This window comes from Nilaparvata lugens, chromosome X (genome assembly GCF_014356525.2).
Source record: "Nilaparvata lugens isolate BPH chromosome X, ASM1435652v1, whole genome shotgun sequence".
NCBI lineage: Eukaryota > Metazoa > Arthropoda > Insecta > Hemiptera > Delphacidae > Nilaparvata > Nilaparvata lugens.
The window spans coordinates 82,393,634-82,414,319 of NC_052518.1; the positions used below are offsets into that span (position 1 = coordinate 82,393,634).

General features: G+C 31.4%; 2 protein-coding genes across 2 annotated transcripts in view; one reads left to right on the top strand and one right to left on the bottom strand.

The window, feature by feature from the left end:
• Window positions 1-6,712, bottom strand: part of LOC111064293 (basic-leucine zipper transcription factor A) — a 58,531-nt gene extending 51,819 nt beyond the window's left edge. The window contains exons 1-2 of the mRNA XM_039441751.1: window positions 6,315-6,712; window positions 502-637 (exon numbers count right to left, since the gene is read on the bottom strand). The gene's annotated coding sequence lies outside the window, so the exon portion shown is untranslated. The remainder of the gene's footprint in view (window positions 1-501; window positions 638-6,314) is intronic.
• Window positions 6,713-12,894: 6,182 nt separating this feature from the next.
• LOC111064292 (ubiquitin-conjugating enzyme E2 L3) lies at window positions 12,895-20,428 on the top strand. Its single transcript, XM_022352003.2, has 4 exons — window positions 12,895-13,310; window positions 15,059-15,154; window positions 16,563-16,749; window positions 18,693-20,428. Exons 1-4 carry the CDS (start codon window positions 13,284-13,286, stop codon window positions 18,845-18,847), a joined length of 465 nt encoding a protein of 154 aa, XP_022207695.1. The 5' UTR covers window positions 12,895-13,283; the 3' UTR covers window positions 18,848-20,428.
• The last annotated feature ends 258 nt before the right edge of the window (window positions 20,429-20,686 follow it).

A 20,686-nucleotide genomic window follows, 5' to 3' on the forward strand; every position in this document is an offset into this window, starting at 1 on the left:
CGGACTCTCTTACACAACGACTAAACTTCAACTCACAAGTCATTCAGTTGTAATGTTAAATTAATTCTATTGGAATCACAATTAATTGGTTATTTTTTATGCTGTTTTACATCTTTGATTGAAAGTTTTCACATTTATTTACTGTTTGTATAAAAGGAATATTTAAGAATAGGCTACAGTAATTTTCTCAGAATAAAAAATGTCCAATCACATTTGTTCGCAATAATCATGATAAATGACAATGGATGAATGGATAAATTTCTCTGTGATTCTAAACAGCATACATATTTGGTAGAATTGATTTTTTCAAAGAAGATGAAGTCTTGTTTCACGCTATGAAGTATTAAGCTATTTGGGCATAATTGGATTATCTATCCAATAGCAGGAATAGATGGAATACGAATTTTATTCAATGGAAGAAAACTCGTCAAGCTCCAGATTGCAAGGTTTTTCATAAAATAAAGCAATAAATTCCATAGGAATATAATGATTTTAACTCACGAGTTTCAAATCGTGAAATAATGTCCGAATGGTAATAATTGACATGCTTCCTACTTGCACCTGCCTCAATTTTCCGTATCAAAGCCATAGCATAAAATAATTCATAGATGCAATCAGTTCATTGGTTGTAGTTGGCCTGAAATATTCCAAAGTGTCAGTATGCGTATTGTATAGCATCAAAAGCTATAGCAGTAGTTGAAATAACAGGAAATTCAATATCCATTTGGCATTCCTACTGCTAATTGTTGTTTGAGAACTAAAATTGTAGTTCAAACATATAGAATATGATTCCATGTGATTGAGTGAGAGCTGAGTTACTAAATAATGTTCCATTTTTAATTATTAGCATGCCATGTTTCAAATCACAAGATTCTAAGTTGAAATTACTCTCTCTAAATGGACTTAATTGTTTCAGTTTAGCTGTCTTCAGTATGTCTTCTTGCTTAGCTGCTATGTTTTTGTATAATTTTAGTTTAGTCTAAAGTGTAAAGTATTTCTTGTAATAAATATTGAAATGTTAAACATCTCTCCATCAAATACATTTCATACTCTTGCTTATTAATTTATCCAGACTGAAATGAACTGAGAATACACAAGGCTTATGCCTCATAATAACCTATACTGTAATCACTTTTAAATCCTCTAGTTTTGGATTTTTAGTTCAGATTCATAGTTCACTGAGAACTATGAATGACTCGCAATACAGAGAAGCTTTTTTGAACCAAAGGAATATTCCTTTACGGAGTTCTTAATTCTTTACAATGATTGAATTGAAAAATCTTTATTCATTAAACATGTACAAATACATAATGAATAGTGCCACAGAATTTTATGTAGCCTAAATACTAATTACAAACAAATGTCATACACATCTATTATTATTACTATTATCAAACTCTTGTAACGAATACAGTGATAAGCCTACCAAATATTCCTTTAACTTGATACCAAACTTATAAATATTTTCTAAAAATTTTAAATTGTTTGGCAACTTTGTAAAAAATGACCTTCCCCTGAAAACTGTTTTCTTCTGGAATAGATCCAATCTATGTCTCACAGCAATTCTGCCATAACGGGTGTATAGCAATTGTGAGTAGGATTTCTCATTTCTGAAGTGGTCTTCCTAAAAAAACATGATGACATCAAATATATATTGTCAAAATCCCAAGCTGAGAGAAAAACAATCTTACTGCTTCTTTTTTTGCTTGTACTGCCATAAATACAAAGACCATGTGCCAAATGTGCATGAATTACCGCATGATATACATGCATTTGCCTTAAAGCATAAAAACCAGGGGATATCTTTCTCATAACATGGCAAACATGATTATTTATCCCATGTGAGATCACAATCTACTAATACGCCCAAAAACGTTGTACTATCTTCTGTTGCTAAAATTTCATTATTCAATGACACCCTAGGATATAGATTTTGGTTTCTACTCTGTTTTGTCATAAATGGAATGGAATTAGATAAACTAGATAATTTTGTAATAACTTATACTATTGGCAGTATAATGACTTGTAGCATTTAGTCATTATTTTGATTAAAAAAAATGCATCCATCAGCTCAGGCTAGTTACATACACATTGAGTTTTGGACGACTGATTTTTTGCCGATTCTATTGGATTGAACATAGATTGCCACATCTATGTATCTGCACACATCATGAGTTTATTGCCAAGTTCCGTTCAATCTGGTAGAATTTATAAGGATGGCAAAAAATCGGACGTCCAATATGTGTGCAACTAGACTCAATGAAAATTCATTGAGGTGAAGATCCATTCTTTTTCCTTCTGATTAAATGTAAAACGAAATACTATAACTGTTAACTATGAACTGTCGGGTGCGTGACGATCGTTTTGAAGATGAAATCAGATGAGTGAGCACACAGTAATAAAACTCTCTTCAAAGGTATAAACTGCCGGTTTAAGTAGGAAAAGTTGTTCATTGTTAGGAGTCATTTAGATGAAACAGAGCTGATCAGACTCAAATATAATCTAGTCGGAAAATAGTTAATTCACAATTAAAATAATGACTACAGACTGTAATATGGAGTAAAAAAACATTGATGAGTGATGACTATGGAATCAGTTATGATATAATAAGTAATTAAATTCATAATTACATTATTAGAGCTGTACTAAATTTTTCTATAACAACGTGTCAAGGCTATTTCAAGTGTAAACGCTATACACACTCAACATTTACAGATTCAATAGACTGTAAGGAATTTATTGATACATAACTATAAGGAGCAAGCTATGTTTTTTGTAAACTGAATAAAAGAGTAATACCAAGCCACCACCATTTCCAAGAATATAATTTATAACAGTGGAGGCTGGTAATTGCCAGAGTAGTATAATGTTTTGGATGAAATAGTAAGATTGGTTTTTAGTGTATATTCTATGAGGTACCAAATAAATAAGACAGACTTAGATTCCATGTGTGAGACAAATTATTAATTGTTGGCGTTTTATTTGAAGTTATGTTATAGAAGTGTGCGTTATTATTTCAACGTATCAACGTGTTTCTGTATCAAAATATGACCACCTTCCCATTTAAAAAATGAAGTTGGATTCAGAATGGCGGTTCCAAGATGGCGGACCAGAATTTTGATGCGACAGAAAAGTAACAAGAGTAATTAAGGAAAATCCCCAGTATAGTTTAAATGACCAGATTCATTTCAACCAGTACAACACTACGAATTTAGTTTTATCATAAACATGTAAGCATGCATTAGTCAATAGTTTTTCCATTTACATATTTATTTTATTATCTTTCACATTTGTTTTCTTGGTTCTTATTTTGTACTGAAAGTAAATTTTATTATCATGGCGATTCTGTTGCTTAAGCCGCCATTTTGTCACACCGTGTAGGAGGAGGAGACTGTCTAGCTAGGCCAATGGCAGGCGTTCATGCCCTCGACCAATAGCAGTACTCGCCTACTAGTATAAATTCTGCTGCTCTTGTATTTAGTTTTAGTTTATCAGAGATTGACAATGGTGTAATAACCGAAACCGGTCTTTCTAATTATCAATAAATCAGTGGTTTTTTGACAATTTCTTAGTCTTTTTCATTCGACAGAAAAGTAGTTTTTTTATTTAAATAGGATCCTCAATCACACAATCGTCAAATTTCACTTTTATACGAAGTGTTCGGCTGTTCCATACTTTTCACCAACTCTGTATATAGCATAGATATGGAAAAGAAGATATAGATAGAAGAATGAGAAGATAGAAAATGAAACCGTTGAATACACTATTTTATCATCTAAGACCATAAGACCACACTCAAGCAAAGTATAACAAACAGGAAGCATGAAATGCAATTAAATACTTGACAAACTGAAACGTTGACGTAATAAAATATTGTCGAATTGAAAATAGGCAGCCTATAACCATCCTCGGTAAATCAAGAATCTATACGGTATGCAAGATTTCAAGTTAATCAGTTCAGTAGCTCAGTAAGCCAATTCTTTCCTTATTATATTATTAGTATAGGTTATGCACATTTTTCATTCATACATATTTTATTCCCCCCAATCACAAATTATGCAATGTGACCTACGTTTGCACGATCTTATTTATTGTCAATGTTGCAGGGTGCATTAGTCAGAGTGTAGTTTTATTCTTGTATGTGAATATCAGAAGTGTCAGTCTATCACTTATCGATTTAATCAGAGTAAAGATGATTTTTCAACAATAAAAGCTATGGATAGCATGCCACTCTCTACCAATTTTTTTCTGTTAGTTCCACTCTTAAAAATTCTGAAGTAATTTTAGTTCATGGTACCGTTTTCAGGGAATCTTGTCTCCTGTACTGTTAGTATTTGGATTTTTTGTTTCTTAAATTGCTGTAAATGTAAGTAAATTTGCCGGCTGTAATGCCTGAATGTTTACATTTGCAATGAAAGATTTGTTTGGCGTTCACAGTGCTCCGATTCGTTTTAGCAGCGTGCAGGCTGTATGCCCGGTTCCTTTCTATTGGTGAGTGCATTTTACCACCTGCGGTCATTTTGTCATAACATACACAATGCATGATTTTGCTTGAATTTGTATCTGTTATGACGATATTGTATCGTTGTTATTATGAATTAATATTTAATATTTTTTTCTAAAATTATTAGATTTTCAGAATTTAAATTTCATTCCGAATATATTTCGCCACAATCCTTGCAGACAGCGCCTTTGCCAAGGAGAAAAAACATATGAATGTTATCACTGTTTTTTATGTAGTTAAATTTTTGTAAAAGTTGATCAAAGATTATTTTTCATTATTATTTATTGTACAAGATTGATAGGATGCCTGCAATGAAGTTTTCCTATAGTGATATCCACATTATAACTTAATATCAGTATTTGATTAACATTAGTGTTGCTATCTTTGTCTATCATTCGACTTGGAATAGTCACTTATGTTAATCATTCTTATTATTTTAGTGTGAGATATCAATGAACTTGAGAGTCGTTACTATAGTGAGATCCACGTTATAATGGTGGCATTTCATTAACATTGGTTTTGCTATCCTTGTCTATCATTCGACAGAGCAGATGACTCTATCCATCTCTACCTCCGCAACGTTGCTTGATTGTGTTTTAGCAATGTAGAAATGTAATAATAAATCAACAAAATATTTAATCTCTAATTAATCATTGAGAAATATATTTTCTTAAATAAAATATAATTTATTATTTTAAACAATAATGGACAGTTAGTATTACACGAGATATACCGGTATCAGCTATCCTTTAGAAGGCAACGCTGTTTTCCTATCTTTCGCCATTATAACGTGAACCTCACTATAGCATTTCTATCATTATAATGCACCATATTGAAATGACTGGCATAAATAATTTTTGAGTCAAGTAGTGAATGTTCATAATTGTTTCTTTAATATTTGCATAGAATTCGAGAAACTTAATCATGAAGAAAATTATTGTTCAACCTTAACTCTACATAAAGTGTATAATAATTTACACACTCCTTGAATTCTCTTGTACAGTTCTCTACTACGGTACGATATCAAGATGTTTTGATAGCAATCAAACTGGATTATTATTTTTCATGATTAAGGAGTTTCACTCACCACAAAAATTTGTAATTCAACTGTTGAGTTAGAAGGTTGAGTTCAACAGTTCACACCTCTATTACGAAATGAGCATTAGACACTTTTGCTACTCAAGAAAGTTTTCAGGATTATTAATTTTTTATAATATCATTTTTCCGACAAAACCTTAGTAAACCGCTATGCTAGTCGCCGTAATTTGACAGTAATTTGAATTTTCCATTCATAATATTTCAAACTTGAAATGAGTGAGCTGCTATTCTGACAGAGAAGCTTTTACTTTCACATCAGAGTTGACACATCTTACTGAATGAATCATTTGTTTTAATCAAGAATATTTATGCGTCAAATTTTTGTTTGTGACAAGAGAATAACGGGTTTAAAATGAAACCGAAGTGAATGACACACATAGATCATTCAACTTATAGATAGGAAACTAGATTGATTGAACTAGTTGTAATTTTTTTAGTAGTTCATTAGGTCTCAATACTTTAAAATATGTTGTTGGCTTGGGTATATTTATATTATATAGACAATAATAATTTTATCGTTCAGGTAGCTCAGGTCAGCTCCATTACAGCTGATATAAATAAAATCCCTGGTGACTGACATTATTTGAATGACCTCAAAGCTTTACTAATATTTGAATTTCCTGCTAACGTTTACAGCTCATCAGAAATCAATCGAAAATAAATCTTAATAAAATGTGTGTAAAGATAGGCTAAGTTATAAGACTGAACTCACCAAAAATAATACCTGTAGGCTAGTATGGTAAGTCAATTGTTGTTGAGTTTCAAGCTGGCGACACTCAGGTTTTAAAATAATCACGTAGCAACGGATTATTCGATTTTTTTACAATAGACTTAACTATTCTGGTGATTCTCGATATGAAATTGAATGTGAATAAGGTTTTGAATAATTTGATCAAGTGATTGAGAGATTATATACGGTAGGTAAACACTGAATCGGGATAGTTCAATTCTAGATAAAACAAAACTCCAAACAGCAAAAACTTGCTGCATTCGAAATACAATTTGATAGTATTTTTTAATAGAAATAATTTGGTGATCTACTTTATAATTATTTACAATTTCTATCATAAAATTGGCATTCAACCCCAACCCTTACCCAATACAAACACAAATGACAACTGAACTGATACTGAGAGGATGGAAGCTTTCTCCAGTTCAGGTTCAGCAGACTTTCAGATGTTCCGTCGTCTGTATCTGTATCCTTGATTTTTATTGAAAAATATTTTGTGTTTGGAACTTTTTCTTCATCATGTATGTAATCAGTATATTCTAAATATTTCAATGACAAAGAAATGCGTTTCTAAATAATAATAATATCATCGTTTCATTTGACATTGAATCAATACAATAAATCTGCATAGTCATTTAAAGAAATAAAAAATTATATTGTTCGATTATAGATTGAATTATTTTCATCAAAATCATAGATAAAACATTATATTTCTATAAGAAATAATAATACCCATCACTGAATTGTTGGATAACGTTAAAATCAGAAAGGCAGTGCAGAAATGGAAGGAGATTACTCTGGTGTAAAAGTGGATAACTTGCTGAGGGGTACTTGACAATGTTAAGGTACGTTTACATTAGTCAAGTTTACTTGATTTTTTTAATTAATAATTGTAAATATTTTGCAAACTTGATGTCACGTTTACAAAAGCAGGAACTTGATGATGTTGAATCCTTTAACGCTCGATGCACACTTGCGTCATTTCTAGTCGCGGTTTTACGACCAGGGCGAAAACTAGCTTACTGGCGTTCTAAAAGTTGTTATGGTGAGGTTCACGTTATTATGGCAGTGAAGAAAGATAAGAGAAAAACGTTGCCAAGTCTCTCCATTTTGTCACTGACTGTACACAGCTGTTACTCAATTCATCCCATTAAATTTAATCTGATAATAATTATCATTTCCTTGATAAAATAATCAATTTAATGTCAAATTGATCAAGAAAATATAATTTTCATAATTTTATTCAAAAATTTGCTTTGATGACTGAGATCAGATTTTTATTTTTATACAAACCTGAAATGGCGGCTAATTTAAAAAGCTGTGATACAACAATCTGAATTTTAAAACAACAGAAATTGAGTTATTTGGTGGGTATTCTATTCCAATTTCCTTTAAAAATAATAGAAAAATGGAAATCCTATTTAAAAATAAGTAATTTTAATGGATTAATTCTGAAAAAACTTTTCAATATTATTTATACTGTTACGAGTAGGTCTAACCTAAACTTGTGGGCTAACTGAAGGATAAAGTCTAGGATGGTTAGTTATCAACTTTTAAAATGTTATTTCAGGTATTTTAATTTGTGTTTCTCATACGGTAATTTCTAAAAATTATTTCATTGTTTCAAAAATACATTTTAAATCAATTATATGACTTGTGTACCAAAGTATTTTGATAGAATGAAGAAAAAAATGGCAGCTGAGAATATGGTTTGTTCAGTTTTGTACAGTCACTGTCAAAAGTAAATATAAAATATTCTGGCAAATAGACAACACTGCAAAGCGAGAGAGAGATAGTGCTATCTGTTTTGTTGTATGATAGAAAAGGACAGCAACAGTATTGTCAATCGTACACTGCCATTATAATGTGGACATCACTATAGAAGTATATGGGTTCCGGTTCTTTACATCACAGCGGACAATCATGGTGGGCAAGCTGCGTTTCATTCTCTACTTCAAAAACCTAAAACGTGTAAAAATGGTGATAGAGAAATTGTGATTTCAGATTCGGATTCAGCACTTCCAAATTAGTCAAGTGGCCTCGTGGCTATCAAAAATAATCATGATTGAAGAAGTTTTGGTTCTACTGGATATTAAGCCATTCTATATGTACAGTACTCAATATTTTTCGATTTTTTTTTTTTTTTGTCAGAGATTGATGAAAATCTATGAGAAGTTATATTTTTTAGAAGCTTAATACAATAACATACTTTGTTATTGCATTGAGGTGAAAGAAATGGTCCAAGAATAATTGTACTATTATTACAGTACTTGTTGATCAACATCTTGCTCTGAATTAAATTCTAAGAACTATTATTCATGATCTGTATGTGGGTTCAAATAATCCAGCTGAACTCCAAGTAGTTTCCCATGATTTTTTATGTTCTCATTGTTAACTTCGTTCTTCCATTCATACTTTGACTTTCTGTTTCCTCTGATCATTATCATTATTATTATTAAATATAGGAGCTTTAATCTAAAGACTAATTGGAACAATAGATCGTTTGAAATAATATATATGGTAAATATGTACCTATAAGAATGTCAGCTTGCAGTCGGCTAGATTGATGTTTACGTTGAAATCCAACACTTCTTGGTAATGTATGTCATACTATATAATAGGATATGGTATTATTATTCAACACAATAGTCTAGCTCTTTGAAGTAGCAATATTCGACATCGATGTAAAATGAAAGAATGTAATGTAAACAAAAAAGAATGTATTTGCGACACAGTATTCAAAGTAATTTTTATGATTGTTCTGCCAGTTCTTAAAATTATTGGTGTTCTTTCATCTCATGTTCTGAAGGCAAATACAATACTTATTCTATATACTGTATATACTGTTAACGTACTGTATATATGTACTGTTAATTAATAAATATAGAACTGGAATAGTACTGTACCATTTTTCAAACAAACAATATGGCTTTTTGAATTATTATAGAACAATTGGCAATTGATGATTTAAAGCACTATACATTTCAGGACTTTTTTCTGTCCCATCTTCAGGTACATAAGATGTCATATCTTCCTTGTAGTTGTCTTTTTGAATTCATCATTTGCTTGTAATTTTGTTACTTTGTCTTGTCATTTTTAAAGATTGAGATGTGACCTAGTCTCCGCAATTTCATTTATTTTAGTGGTTTGAATAAGCTCTATTTTCTTTCTATTGACTTGTTTGCAGTACCTAGTAGTTCGAACTCACTGCCGGTGCACAAGTAGTATGCTGGTAGTGCCATTATGTAAGTTAGAATATTTATTTTATTGATCTGTATTATGTTGTGGCAAAATAAAATGAATTTGAATCAGTATTGACTAATTCAATATTATTAAAACAATGTCTATCAATTTGTTGATTATAAAAATATAATATAAGGTTTTTAATGTTTTGAATACTAAGTCAACACTGATGTTTATTCATTTAGAATTTTCACCTGGAGATGAGAGTAAGTGCTTTCAAATTATTTTAATGGTTTTATAATTTTGAGGTTTATTGTATTAAAAGAAGTAAAAGGTCTTTTTTAAAATTCTCTACTATTTCTTCTACATTTGTTTTATCTCTGTATTCTAGTTATTAACCAATAAATTCATTGATTACTACCAACAAATAATTGATTCCATCAATAATTGTGATTTTTATAATAATTGCTGACATCCAGTATCACAAAAAACTTTGAAAATTCGAAATCAGAACTTTCCTATCACAATTAATGGCCAAGTTGCCAACAGAGAGTCGCTGCACTCGTAAAAACGCTACTGGCTACTCTCACAAATGTGCATCAAGCCTAAGAGTTTTGTTGTTTCAAGTACGGTAGATATTGAATATGTTTGACTTGTGGATTTAACTTGAATCTTGAAGGTACAATCCAACCTACAAATGGGAGATGAGATAAAAGATAAAACAGTTGTCAATCATTATGGAATGTAGAAAAACAACTAGTAATAGAAAAGTATGATGCAAGAAGAGTAAAAAGAAAACTTTGAAATTCATTAGATTTTCTAAATCATAATTATATAAGCCTACTATTATTATAAATATAAAACATAGTTATATAACTATTTTGAAGCTACGAAAACTTAAATTCAAAATAGGCATTCAAATTTAGACTTTGAAACTTGAATTCAAGGAAACTTGGCTAATCCAAACCCCACCTCAAGGTATAATCACATTGGAAGCATGAATGTTCAAGTGCATGTCCGACCATGCATGAGGTTGGGAAAGAGAAGTGTCATTGAACACAATCTGTTGATCCTCACACTGAATGCATCATGCAACCAGCTGTGCAAGCATTCAATGAGGCACTGAATACATACAGAATAGAAACTCGGCTAGTACTCTGTCACAAAATCCGCCATCTTGGAAGAAAGTTCAGCATTGTAATATAGTGAGGTCCACGTTATAATGGCAGTGAAGAAAGATAGGAGAAAAACGTTGCCAAGTCTCTCCATTTTGCTACTGAGTGTACACAGCTGTTACTCAATTCATCCCATTGAATTTGATCTAATAATTATCATTTTGTTAGTAAAATAATCAATTTAATGTCAAATTAATCAAGAAAATATATTTTTTCATAATATACTTCCATAACTGAGATCAGATTTTTATTTTCATACAAACCTGAAATGGTGGCTAATTTGAAAAGCTGTGATACACCAATCTGAATTTCAAAACAACAGAAATTAAGTTATTTGGTGGGTATTCTATTTCAATTTATTTCAAAAATGATAGAAAAATAGAAATTTTTTAAAATAGGTAATTTCATTGGAAACAATTCTGAAATAACCTTTCAATTAATATTTTTACTGTTACGAGTAGGTCTAATCTAAACTTGTGGGCTAACCGAAGGATAAAGTCTAGGATGGTTAGTTATCAACTTTTAAAATGTTATTTCAGGTATTTTAATTTGTGTTTCTCATATGGTAATGTCTAAAAATTATTCAATTGTTTCAAAAATACATTTTAAATCAATTATATGACTTGTGTACCAAAGTATTTTGATAGAATGAAGAAAAAAAATGGTGGCTAAGAATAATTGTTAGTCTACTTTTGTACAGTCACTGTCAAAAGTAAAAATGAAATATTCTGGCAAACTGACAACATTGCAAAGCTAGAGAGAGATAGTGCTATCTGTTTTGTTGTATGATAGAAAAGGACAGCAACAATATTGTCAACTGTACACTGCCATTATAACGTGGACCTCACTATAGTATAGATGGGAGGTTCGGATCACTTTACTGATCTGGGTCAATTGGTCTCGTTCACGCCGTGAGCAAATCAAAAGATCAGGATTTTAATTTCTAACAAGATGGCGCAGTCATGTGACGTGTCTTGGTGCACTCAAGTATTTGTGACATGTAAAAAGCATTGGTTGGATAGGCGTTTGATTGATAGTTCCCATTCTGTAAGTAAGATCCACGTTATAATGGTAATGGAGAAAGATAGGAGAACAATGTTGCCGAACTTCAGTCTTGCCAATGCAGAGTCGAGGCATCTGGTCATCTCTGGATTCGCCGTCCGGTCATCTCTGGATTCGCCAATGACTGGACAGAAATTGATATGTAATGTTTATATTATCAAATTGAAAATAATTAAAATAAATACAAAAAAGATGAAGAAAGAGAAACTTTTTTCGAGCGCGCCAAGCTTGAATAAAGTAGACTACTGCATCATCATTTCCATCCATTCAATGTGCTTCTCAAAAATATGCGATTCCAGTAATGCTATTTAGCATTGGTTACCACCACTCTTCTGCATCATCACTCTCCCTGTCCCCGTAAACGATGGTGGAGTAAACGCTCAAAGACATGGCTATTTTCATCGCTATTTTCTGCATATCCACTGTTCTGCGCCAGTGTTGCAAACCGTACAATAATTATTTTGTTTGCAATTTATTGATAATAATTATTATTATTCTTTCTTCTATGTTCAGTTTTTTAAAATTTAGTGAAGTGAACAACTACAAGACTTAACCTATTTTGGACTATGTATAATCTTATTTAAATTTGGGAAAAGAATAGCTTAAGGTTACCTTATTTTTTCTCTCCCTGTCATTTCCGATGATGTACTTGTTGTATGAATCAATAAAGAATAAAGAATTTCATTTCAATTTTTTTTTAAATTTGAGGGTTAGTTTCCGAGTTTGAGATTTAGCCAAGTTCTAGTCTTTTCAACTCTAGGATTTTGAATAGTAAGCCTATCTTATACTACATGTCATCTTTCTCGATAAATAATCATCCAAAATTAAACATGATCTTCAAATTGGGGGAGGGGGTGCAGCTTTCATTCAGACTTTCAACTGAATTGTTCCTGGAGATGACTGAGCCAAAAAGTCACGCCTCGCCCCTGTGCCAATGCCTTCTATAAACGGTAGCTGATACACATTTATTAATGTAATATCAACTATTTTAAATAATCAATTATATTTTATCAAGCAATAAATCATATTTTCATAATCAAGATAAAATATTTTGTTAATCACAGTCACATCAGTAGTTGACATAATGCCCACCCGCAGCTCTGCTAAAATTGTGATGTACAGTGTGTACTATTGTAGTTGCAGTGGCAGTCGTCGTGTCGTAAAGCTGGTAACGCCAACTGAATTTTGCCACTATTTTATTCTTCGTTCTCTTCTAGTGATCAGAATTATAAGATAATCAGTAAATTTTTTTTAAATCGTTCTTCTGTAATCTTCTCCAATATTATGTGTCAGGATCTCCTATGTAATCAATAATATTGACTCTCTTGTAGTGTAATTAGTGCAATAACACAAGTGATTTTATAAACGATAAAGGTTAGTTTTGTAGAGCCCTTGTCCTCTTGTGTCTACGTTCGTTCATTGCACATTTTGCGGTGGATGGTTTCTCTTAATCATTCAGCAAGATCTTAGTTTCATTTTCAATCAATTTATTGCTGATTCGTCGTTTCTTTTACTTATTCTAGCTTCGAAAATGACTGCATCAAGACGCTTACAAAAGGTAATTGAATTTTTATCTCTATTACTTAATCTAATTTCTCAATGCCAAGTAATAGTTCGGTTGTGAGGAATGACAAATTCATGAATTGAAATTTTTCCTTATTATCTCGAATTAAACCTGTTTGTGAAATATCGTTTATACTAATATACTGTATGCTTTATTTATTTTTAATTACGAACAAGATGACTTTTAGATTCTCTATGAGATTTGTGGACCTTGACTTTCATGGACTGCTCAAGATTCAAGTACTGTAACTGGAATTTAATTTGTAATTCATTTTTCAGCCATTATCAAAATATTCATTTATTATCTGTGTGCATTAATTAATTGTAACGAAAAATCTAGTTTGAAATTATAGGTTAATGAATCCAAACAAGGAACAAAGAACTTTGCTTCCTGATCTCAATAATTTTACTACTACCGTATATACATATAATCAACTTTGCAGCCAATTTTTTTCAATCTAATTCCGATTTGGATCTTATTTTAATCAAAAGTACATTTTATTTAGAACACAACATAACCTCTATTTGCATAGAATTTTTTTCTTGGAATACTAGCGGTTCAGATTGCAATGAGTCATTATTCATTCCTAATCAGCATTTGACTAGCATTTATAATGAATGGTTTCTTCCAGTAATAGTAATTAATTTGTAACTTATTGTTATTTTTTCTTTTGTTTTTTCATTTACATTAGATAATTTATTCTCAAATATCATACAGGATGCTTTACTAATGTAATAAACTAACCTAGCTTGAAAGTATTTCTGGTTATAAGCGTCCTACTACAACCATTCTGGAATACTAATAAAAGGGAATAGATGTAATTTAGGCTACTGTATTATTTAATTCATAATAATTATTCAATTACTCCCTAAAGAATATACAGTTTGACTTTATTCGAAAAGGGGCTTATGTGATTTTACACAAATGATCTCTTAGTGTTAAGTAAGTTAACTTTGTTCTTTGTTGTCTAAACAAACTTGAAAAATTATGAATGGTATTGAAGTTATGATTCTACATTAGGCTATTTGAACTCTGAATGAGAATAAATTCGTATTTCTCCTTTTTTACGCGATAGGCTATAGGGTGTTGTTTGTGGGTTAAAAAGAGACTATTAACTTGAGTCTAGACCGGCCTTAAGGTATGGAAAACTTATCAAGTTTGGGAGTCTTCTTGTTGAATTTTAGTAGTATTTTACACTATATTTATAATTTTGGCGCTCAGTAAACTTTCTATTTAATATTTTTTAGTTCTCATTGTTATCTTCATCATTGATGGCTTCACTCAATTTTTGGGCAATCCATGCCAACCATTCAACTTTTTGTTGTAGAATATTTTTATTTTATATATTGTTTTCTATTGTTCGACGGTTATTCTTTTCAATGAGTGTCTTATTTGTCTAGTTTTTACGGTAAAGTAATCTTTAAATTTCTTGTGAACGTCCTTGATTCCATGCACTTTAGATCATTGGGTAGCAGATCTTTGAATGTACTTGTATTAATTTGGGCAAATCTTATCTCAGTTGAATTGAAGTTCTCTAAAAATTTGAACCTCCCACTATTTAAGCCGAATCGCAATAATTATATCATCCGAGATTGTATGGGTTTGATAGTGCCAATACTAGCCAATTTGTTTTTTTTACAAATATTCCTTTGGTTTATGATACTTATATTCCTTTCGTTTATGGCCCTTATCAATTCTTATATAAATTATTGTTTATTTGAAAAAATGTGTTATTCTTACAGGAACTCATCGACATTCGTGCATCAGGAATGAAATCATTCCGGGATATTCAGGTCGATGAATCAAACGTGCTTTCCTGGCAAGGACTGATTGTGCCAGTAAGATCTTTTTAAATTATTACCTATATTTATAATAGATTTCGCATGTGCTCTAATTCTCATCTTTTGGTTTGGGTAGCAGTTTTATGTTTCATCCAATGAGAATAGTAACATCTCCATGTTACTATTCAATAATGTTATTAATGATGTTTTTTCAAGGGCTACTCAATATATTTCTTTTATTGGATCATAGAGTACCCTTTTATTTTCATTTTGAAGGCACGACATGTTTCGGCTTTGCCAAGATTATTTGTTTATTTCCTTATTATTTTATTTGACACTTGAAAATGGTATCATAGCCGAAACATTACCTCATGTGGGCACTATTCGCAATAAAAAATCGGGCTAAATGTTCCAGAAAGTCAACAATATTAATTGAATTTACTTGATAGGCTAAACTACGCAGCTATCTGGACAGGAAGATGATACTGTTTATTATACATCCAATTCAACGATCAATAAACTCTCTTGATAATAAAGACACTCTTGATGATATAGACAACAGCTATCGTTGATAGTACAAGTAAAAATAAAATAATTTATCAATGTGAAGCATTTCATTCGAAATCACTTGTTAATGTTTTCTTGTTGATAGTTGCATTGAAAATCGGTTGAAGGTAATCTGAAATGAACTTTTTATTGTTATAATCTCATCAAATTCTGGCATATTTCAACTTGTTAGTGCTTGAACATATTCAATCTTTGAACATATTGATTCGTGATGCACACGAGGAATCATGAAAACATATTCACTTTAGTTTTGCTATGGATTCGACGAAAAACATGCTATTATCTTGTGGTTTAGTTGGTTAAGAAAGGAGTGAGAAACTGAAGTTCTGGATACGTCCCTTAATCAGAGATCGGCAGTACAATAATTGTAAGCGTATTACTGGCATGATGACCCCGATAAATTCAAGGATTTCTTAGAATAGCAAAGCTGTTCTAAAAATTGAGCATACAATATTTTACTGCCGATCCCGCACCAAAAGATAAACCAAGCACTTCCTTTTCTCACCTCTTTTTTTAACCACTACAACAATTTCATGGATGGAATCCATCGTGATATCGTGAAACTGGAGTAAGTTTTTCTTCAGTGTGCATGCGTTCCATGAAACGCGTTTCCTCTGTGTGCATCGCAACTTACTTTCTACAAATATTGATAAATTTACTTATTCATTCTTTAGAAATTCATTTATTTATTTTTGTAATATATAGGACTTGTTCTTAATGAATATTTTTGTTTTGTTTCACAATATTCTCAATCATGATCTGTTGAGATGTACAATCATCCAAACGAATATTATCTCATTGGACTAGTACAATATCATCTCTAATCATATTTCATTGAACAATGTACTTACGTACGATTCGTAGACAAGTAACAAGTTGCATTTTCAATTAATTACAGGATAATCCTCCATTCAACAAGGGTGCGTTCAGAATTGAGATAACTTTCCCGGCTGAGTATCCGTTCAAGCCACCCAGGATAAACTTCAAGACAAAGATTTACCATCCGAACATCGATGAAAAAGGCCAAGTCTGCTTGCCGATCATAAGTGCTGAGAATTGGAAGCCTGCTACTAAAACTGATCAAGGTTGGTGGCTGATTTCAATATATTCCATAGATTATATAGAATTTAAATTTATATTTATTCTTGTAATTTTTTTGAGGTACGGTAGGTATTGTTAGTTATAGGACCTTCGGTGCAACTATGAAGATAATTGATGATATAGAAGAGGAGTGATCATATCTGGCTCTTCTAGTCGTTAAAAAGTACGGATCGTAGGATTCACAATGTTCTAAAACTTGGCAGAATTTTTTATTGTACTTTACAGTATAATAAACATTGAATCTAGAAAAGACTGATTAGAATATTATACTGTACACGATAGTATAACAAACTTTGTTAAAAGAATAATTTGTAATTAACATCTTAATTATTGTGAAAGAATTTGTAAAACACATCTCACACCAAGTATTACTTTGATGCTGAGCTAGTTGCATCCCTTAAGTCCGATGCACACAGGGACTATAGTGGCGTCCACTAGACCTGGCCATTAGTGACGGCTACTCAAATTGCGACTATTTTTCCTGTGAGATGTGGTTCGGACGCTATTAATGTCCTTGTTTGATGGCGTTTTGACACTTCTGTCATCTACTATAGTACGCCTCTAGTGTCCCTGTGTTCAGAGGGCTTTAAAACATAGTAGAGTGGTAAAGGTTGATTGTAGCTCCGCTTCAAGCTAGGATATTCTTCCAGATTGCTTGGGGTCACAGTTGTGTGTGTAAGCTATTATGACTAAATAATTGAGCAGAGAGGCTATAGTGGGATTCATTAGTGAGTAATAGTCAGTGGAAATGATGGTAACTACAGAGTTACAAATAATTGGTAATAGAAAATTCTTCTTCGTTTAACTGCCTTCTATATTAGATAGCTGTGATTCAAGTTAGTCAGAAAATTATAGTAACTACAGAGTTACCAATAATTTATTGTATTATTCTCTGTGGTACACCGCCTTCTATATTAGATAGCCGTGATTCAAATTATTCCAGTATATCTGATTTAATATTAATTGAAGTCTATCTCAAATATAATGTGTTATTCGTCAAGGAAATATTTTTTCCTACAGTTACGTTGAAAAGTGGCCATTGCTGCACTGATTACAGAACGCAAAGAATCACTTTTCCGCTCTAGTGCGGGAAAATTTTTTCCTGCACTCCAGATTTGCAACATGGCAACGCAAAATACTTAGTAGGTTATATGGAGCAACAGTGCAGCAAAATCAAAATGAAGTTGGTAAGAGTGACTGGGCTGCTAATAGTGAGCAGAGGTGCAACGAAGCACAACGAGCAAATTATTAATTAGATATTATAACCAAGGACAACGAGGACTTTGGGATTTTAGGATTAAGGTTTTTATCAATAATAAAATTACACAGAAAAACATTTGATGGATTTCAGGCAATTTTACCCATAATTACCCACTTCTCATATTCAATGGTAACTATAGGAAAAATTTAATGTGAAATACGTGCGCAAAGTTCCTCTGCTGCACTCAACCAACCATTCCGCCCTCGCCTACGGCTCGGGCGTAAACGTTTCTTTCGGTGCAGCAAACTGTTACTTTGCGCACTAGTTGCACAAATAACTATTACCTATGATTTGATAATAAATGTTCATAATTGATAAGATATATTTTGGTAGTTGATTATGTTTCTTCTTAGTCAACAATCGATTTGGCAACACATTTGAGGTAGAGAAGTATAGAGCTTTCTGCTTTGTTCAATGACAGACAAGGATAGCAACACCGATGTTAACCAGATGCAGACTTTTATAACTATAGGTTGTCTAGTGAGACCAACTTTCTGCTCTTCCTACCCGCTCAGCTAGGCTGTCATTAACAACATTTATCAACTTATGAAAGGAAAATATTAACAATAATTTCAGTTTATACCATGTATGTTCTGTTCATAATAAAATATATGTTCTTCTGCTAGCTGAATAGTTTCTTTAGTAAAATAATGATTTGGTTTGCAGTTATTCAGGCACTTGTGGCCTTGGTTAACGATCCGGAGCCAGAACACCCTCTGAGAGCTGAACTGGCCGAAGAATATTTGAAGGACCGTAAGAAGTTTGTCAAAAATGCGGAGGATTTCACAAAAAAGCACAGTGAGAAGAGGCCGTCTGATTAGTATGCAATTGAAAGAGCATTTGAACTGAGCTTATCTCACCTTAAAAAAATTGTGTATATTCTCATCATTACTCTCTTACATTTTAGTTTATGATGTTCGAAATAGTTCATTATGGGGTGATTTTTACTTTGTTAGTAGGCTCGAGTTCAAATTATATCCTGATGATTTTACATAATCATACTCATGATGATCATCATCATATTTTACTAATGTGCAGTGCTTTTAATCTAAATTTACTGATCCAGTCATCTGCATTGTTTTATCATCAAATAATTATAATTCTTGGAAAAACTTTCTATAATCATTTTCTACCTGTTAAGCGTGTATTTTTCAGTTTATCAGAATCAGAAGGAAAATACTATAAAGTTTGAAGATATTTATAAATTAGGTGTGCTCTATAAAGACTTTCAGACTATGAGTTGTAAAAAATATAAACATTTCAAACGGTTTTATATGACTTTCCAAGTTCCTCTATGATTGCACACATAAATCATTTCAAGCAAATTAATTCAATAAGTTACAGAGTTCCTTGAAGATTGTTACTGAGCTTATTTTGAATTGAGTGTTGATTATTTTTGATTTCCAATTATTCCTATACCATTTTCAATTTTGACATTTCTCAGCATTACAGTTCAAACCTCCATGCAAATAACTTCATTAATCTTCTTTTTTAATTCATTAATTTCTTTAAACTTTGTCATCAAACATTTCTCAGACGAGCTTTGAGCAAGCTATTATGTCGGGCATTCAGTGAATTTTCTTGAAAAATGTAATCAAGTTTGAAGATATTTATAAATTAGGTGTGCTCTATAAAGTATTTTTATCCTTTTATTCTGTAAAATGAATACATTTTTTCAGTCAGTTTCATCACTCTCCCATTTGATGTAATATCCTAATTTGAGATGTTTAATACTTACTACTAATTTGAGCCTACTATTTTCTTGATTATAGTAAACATTCTTGATATTTTCGCATTGAAAAGTTTTCGAATAAGCATTTCTTATATTAAGTTTAACATCGTTCATTATATCTAGATAATATCTTAAATATACATTTTTTTAGAACTATGATTTCTTGAAACTAATACATTTTCATGTGCAAGGTCACAATAATTGATATTAAAAGAATTATGTTTGATATTTGAGTTGATGTTATAGAATTATTGATGGCTGAGCAATATAGCTCCATTTCATAATCTACTATTAAAAAGTTTTGTACGAAAATGTATGGAAATATGATAATTAAATAATCCAAGCAAGTTGTTTTAGTTGATAAGGGCCTCTTCAACCTCAATAGAGTAATTGACCAATCAGGTGAGATAAGTTCCAATTATTTGTTGAAAAAGTGTAAAATAATCATGAATAAAAATTCATAAATCCGCGGTTACTATTATCATTCTTTGAATACTGGAAACAATATTGTATATGAGTTGGTACATAAATTCTTACTTATCAAAATATATTCATGATATTGTATTTTTTCAGAGATTTGATTTCCTTCGATTGTGTAACGATAACTCAAGATTGAATTGTTCAAGTTTTGTGTACCATGTTATTTAAAATAAATGTTTAAAATATTGTACTTGGATTCTATTCATTGAATTTTGACTCTAAGGTTTGTGTGAATTATGACTCCTCTCCCAAGTCGTTTTGTTCTCAAATTATTTAGTACGGTACTCAATAATTTAATGGAAAATATTTTAGAAAATACATTGAAATGGTATAAAAAAGTATTATATTAAGAATTATTTATAGTGTAGCATTACTGATGCAATTTCTGTAGTGGAATTCAACAAGTGGGATGTAGTTTTATCTAATCGACAGTTTTATAAATTCCATT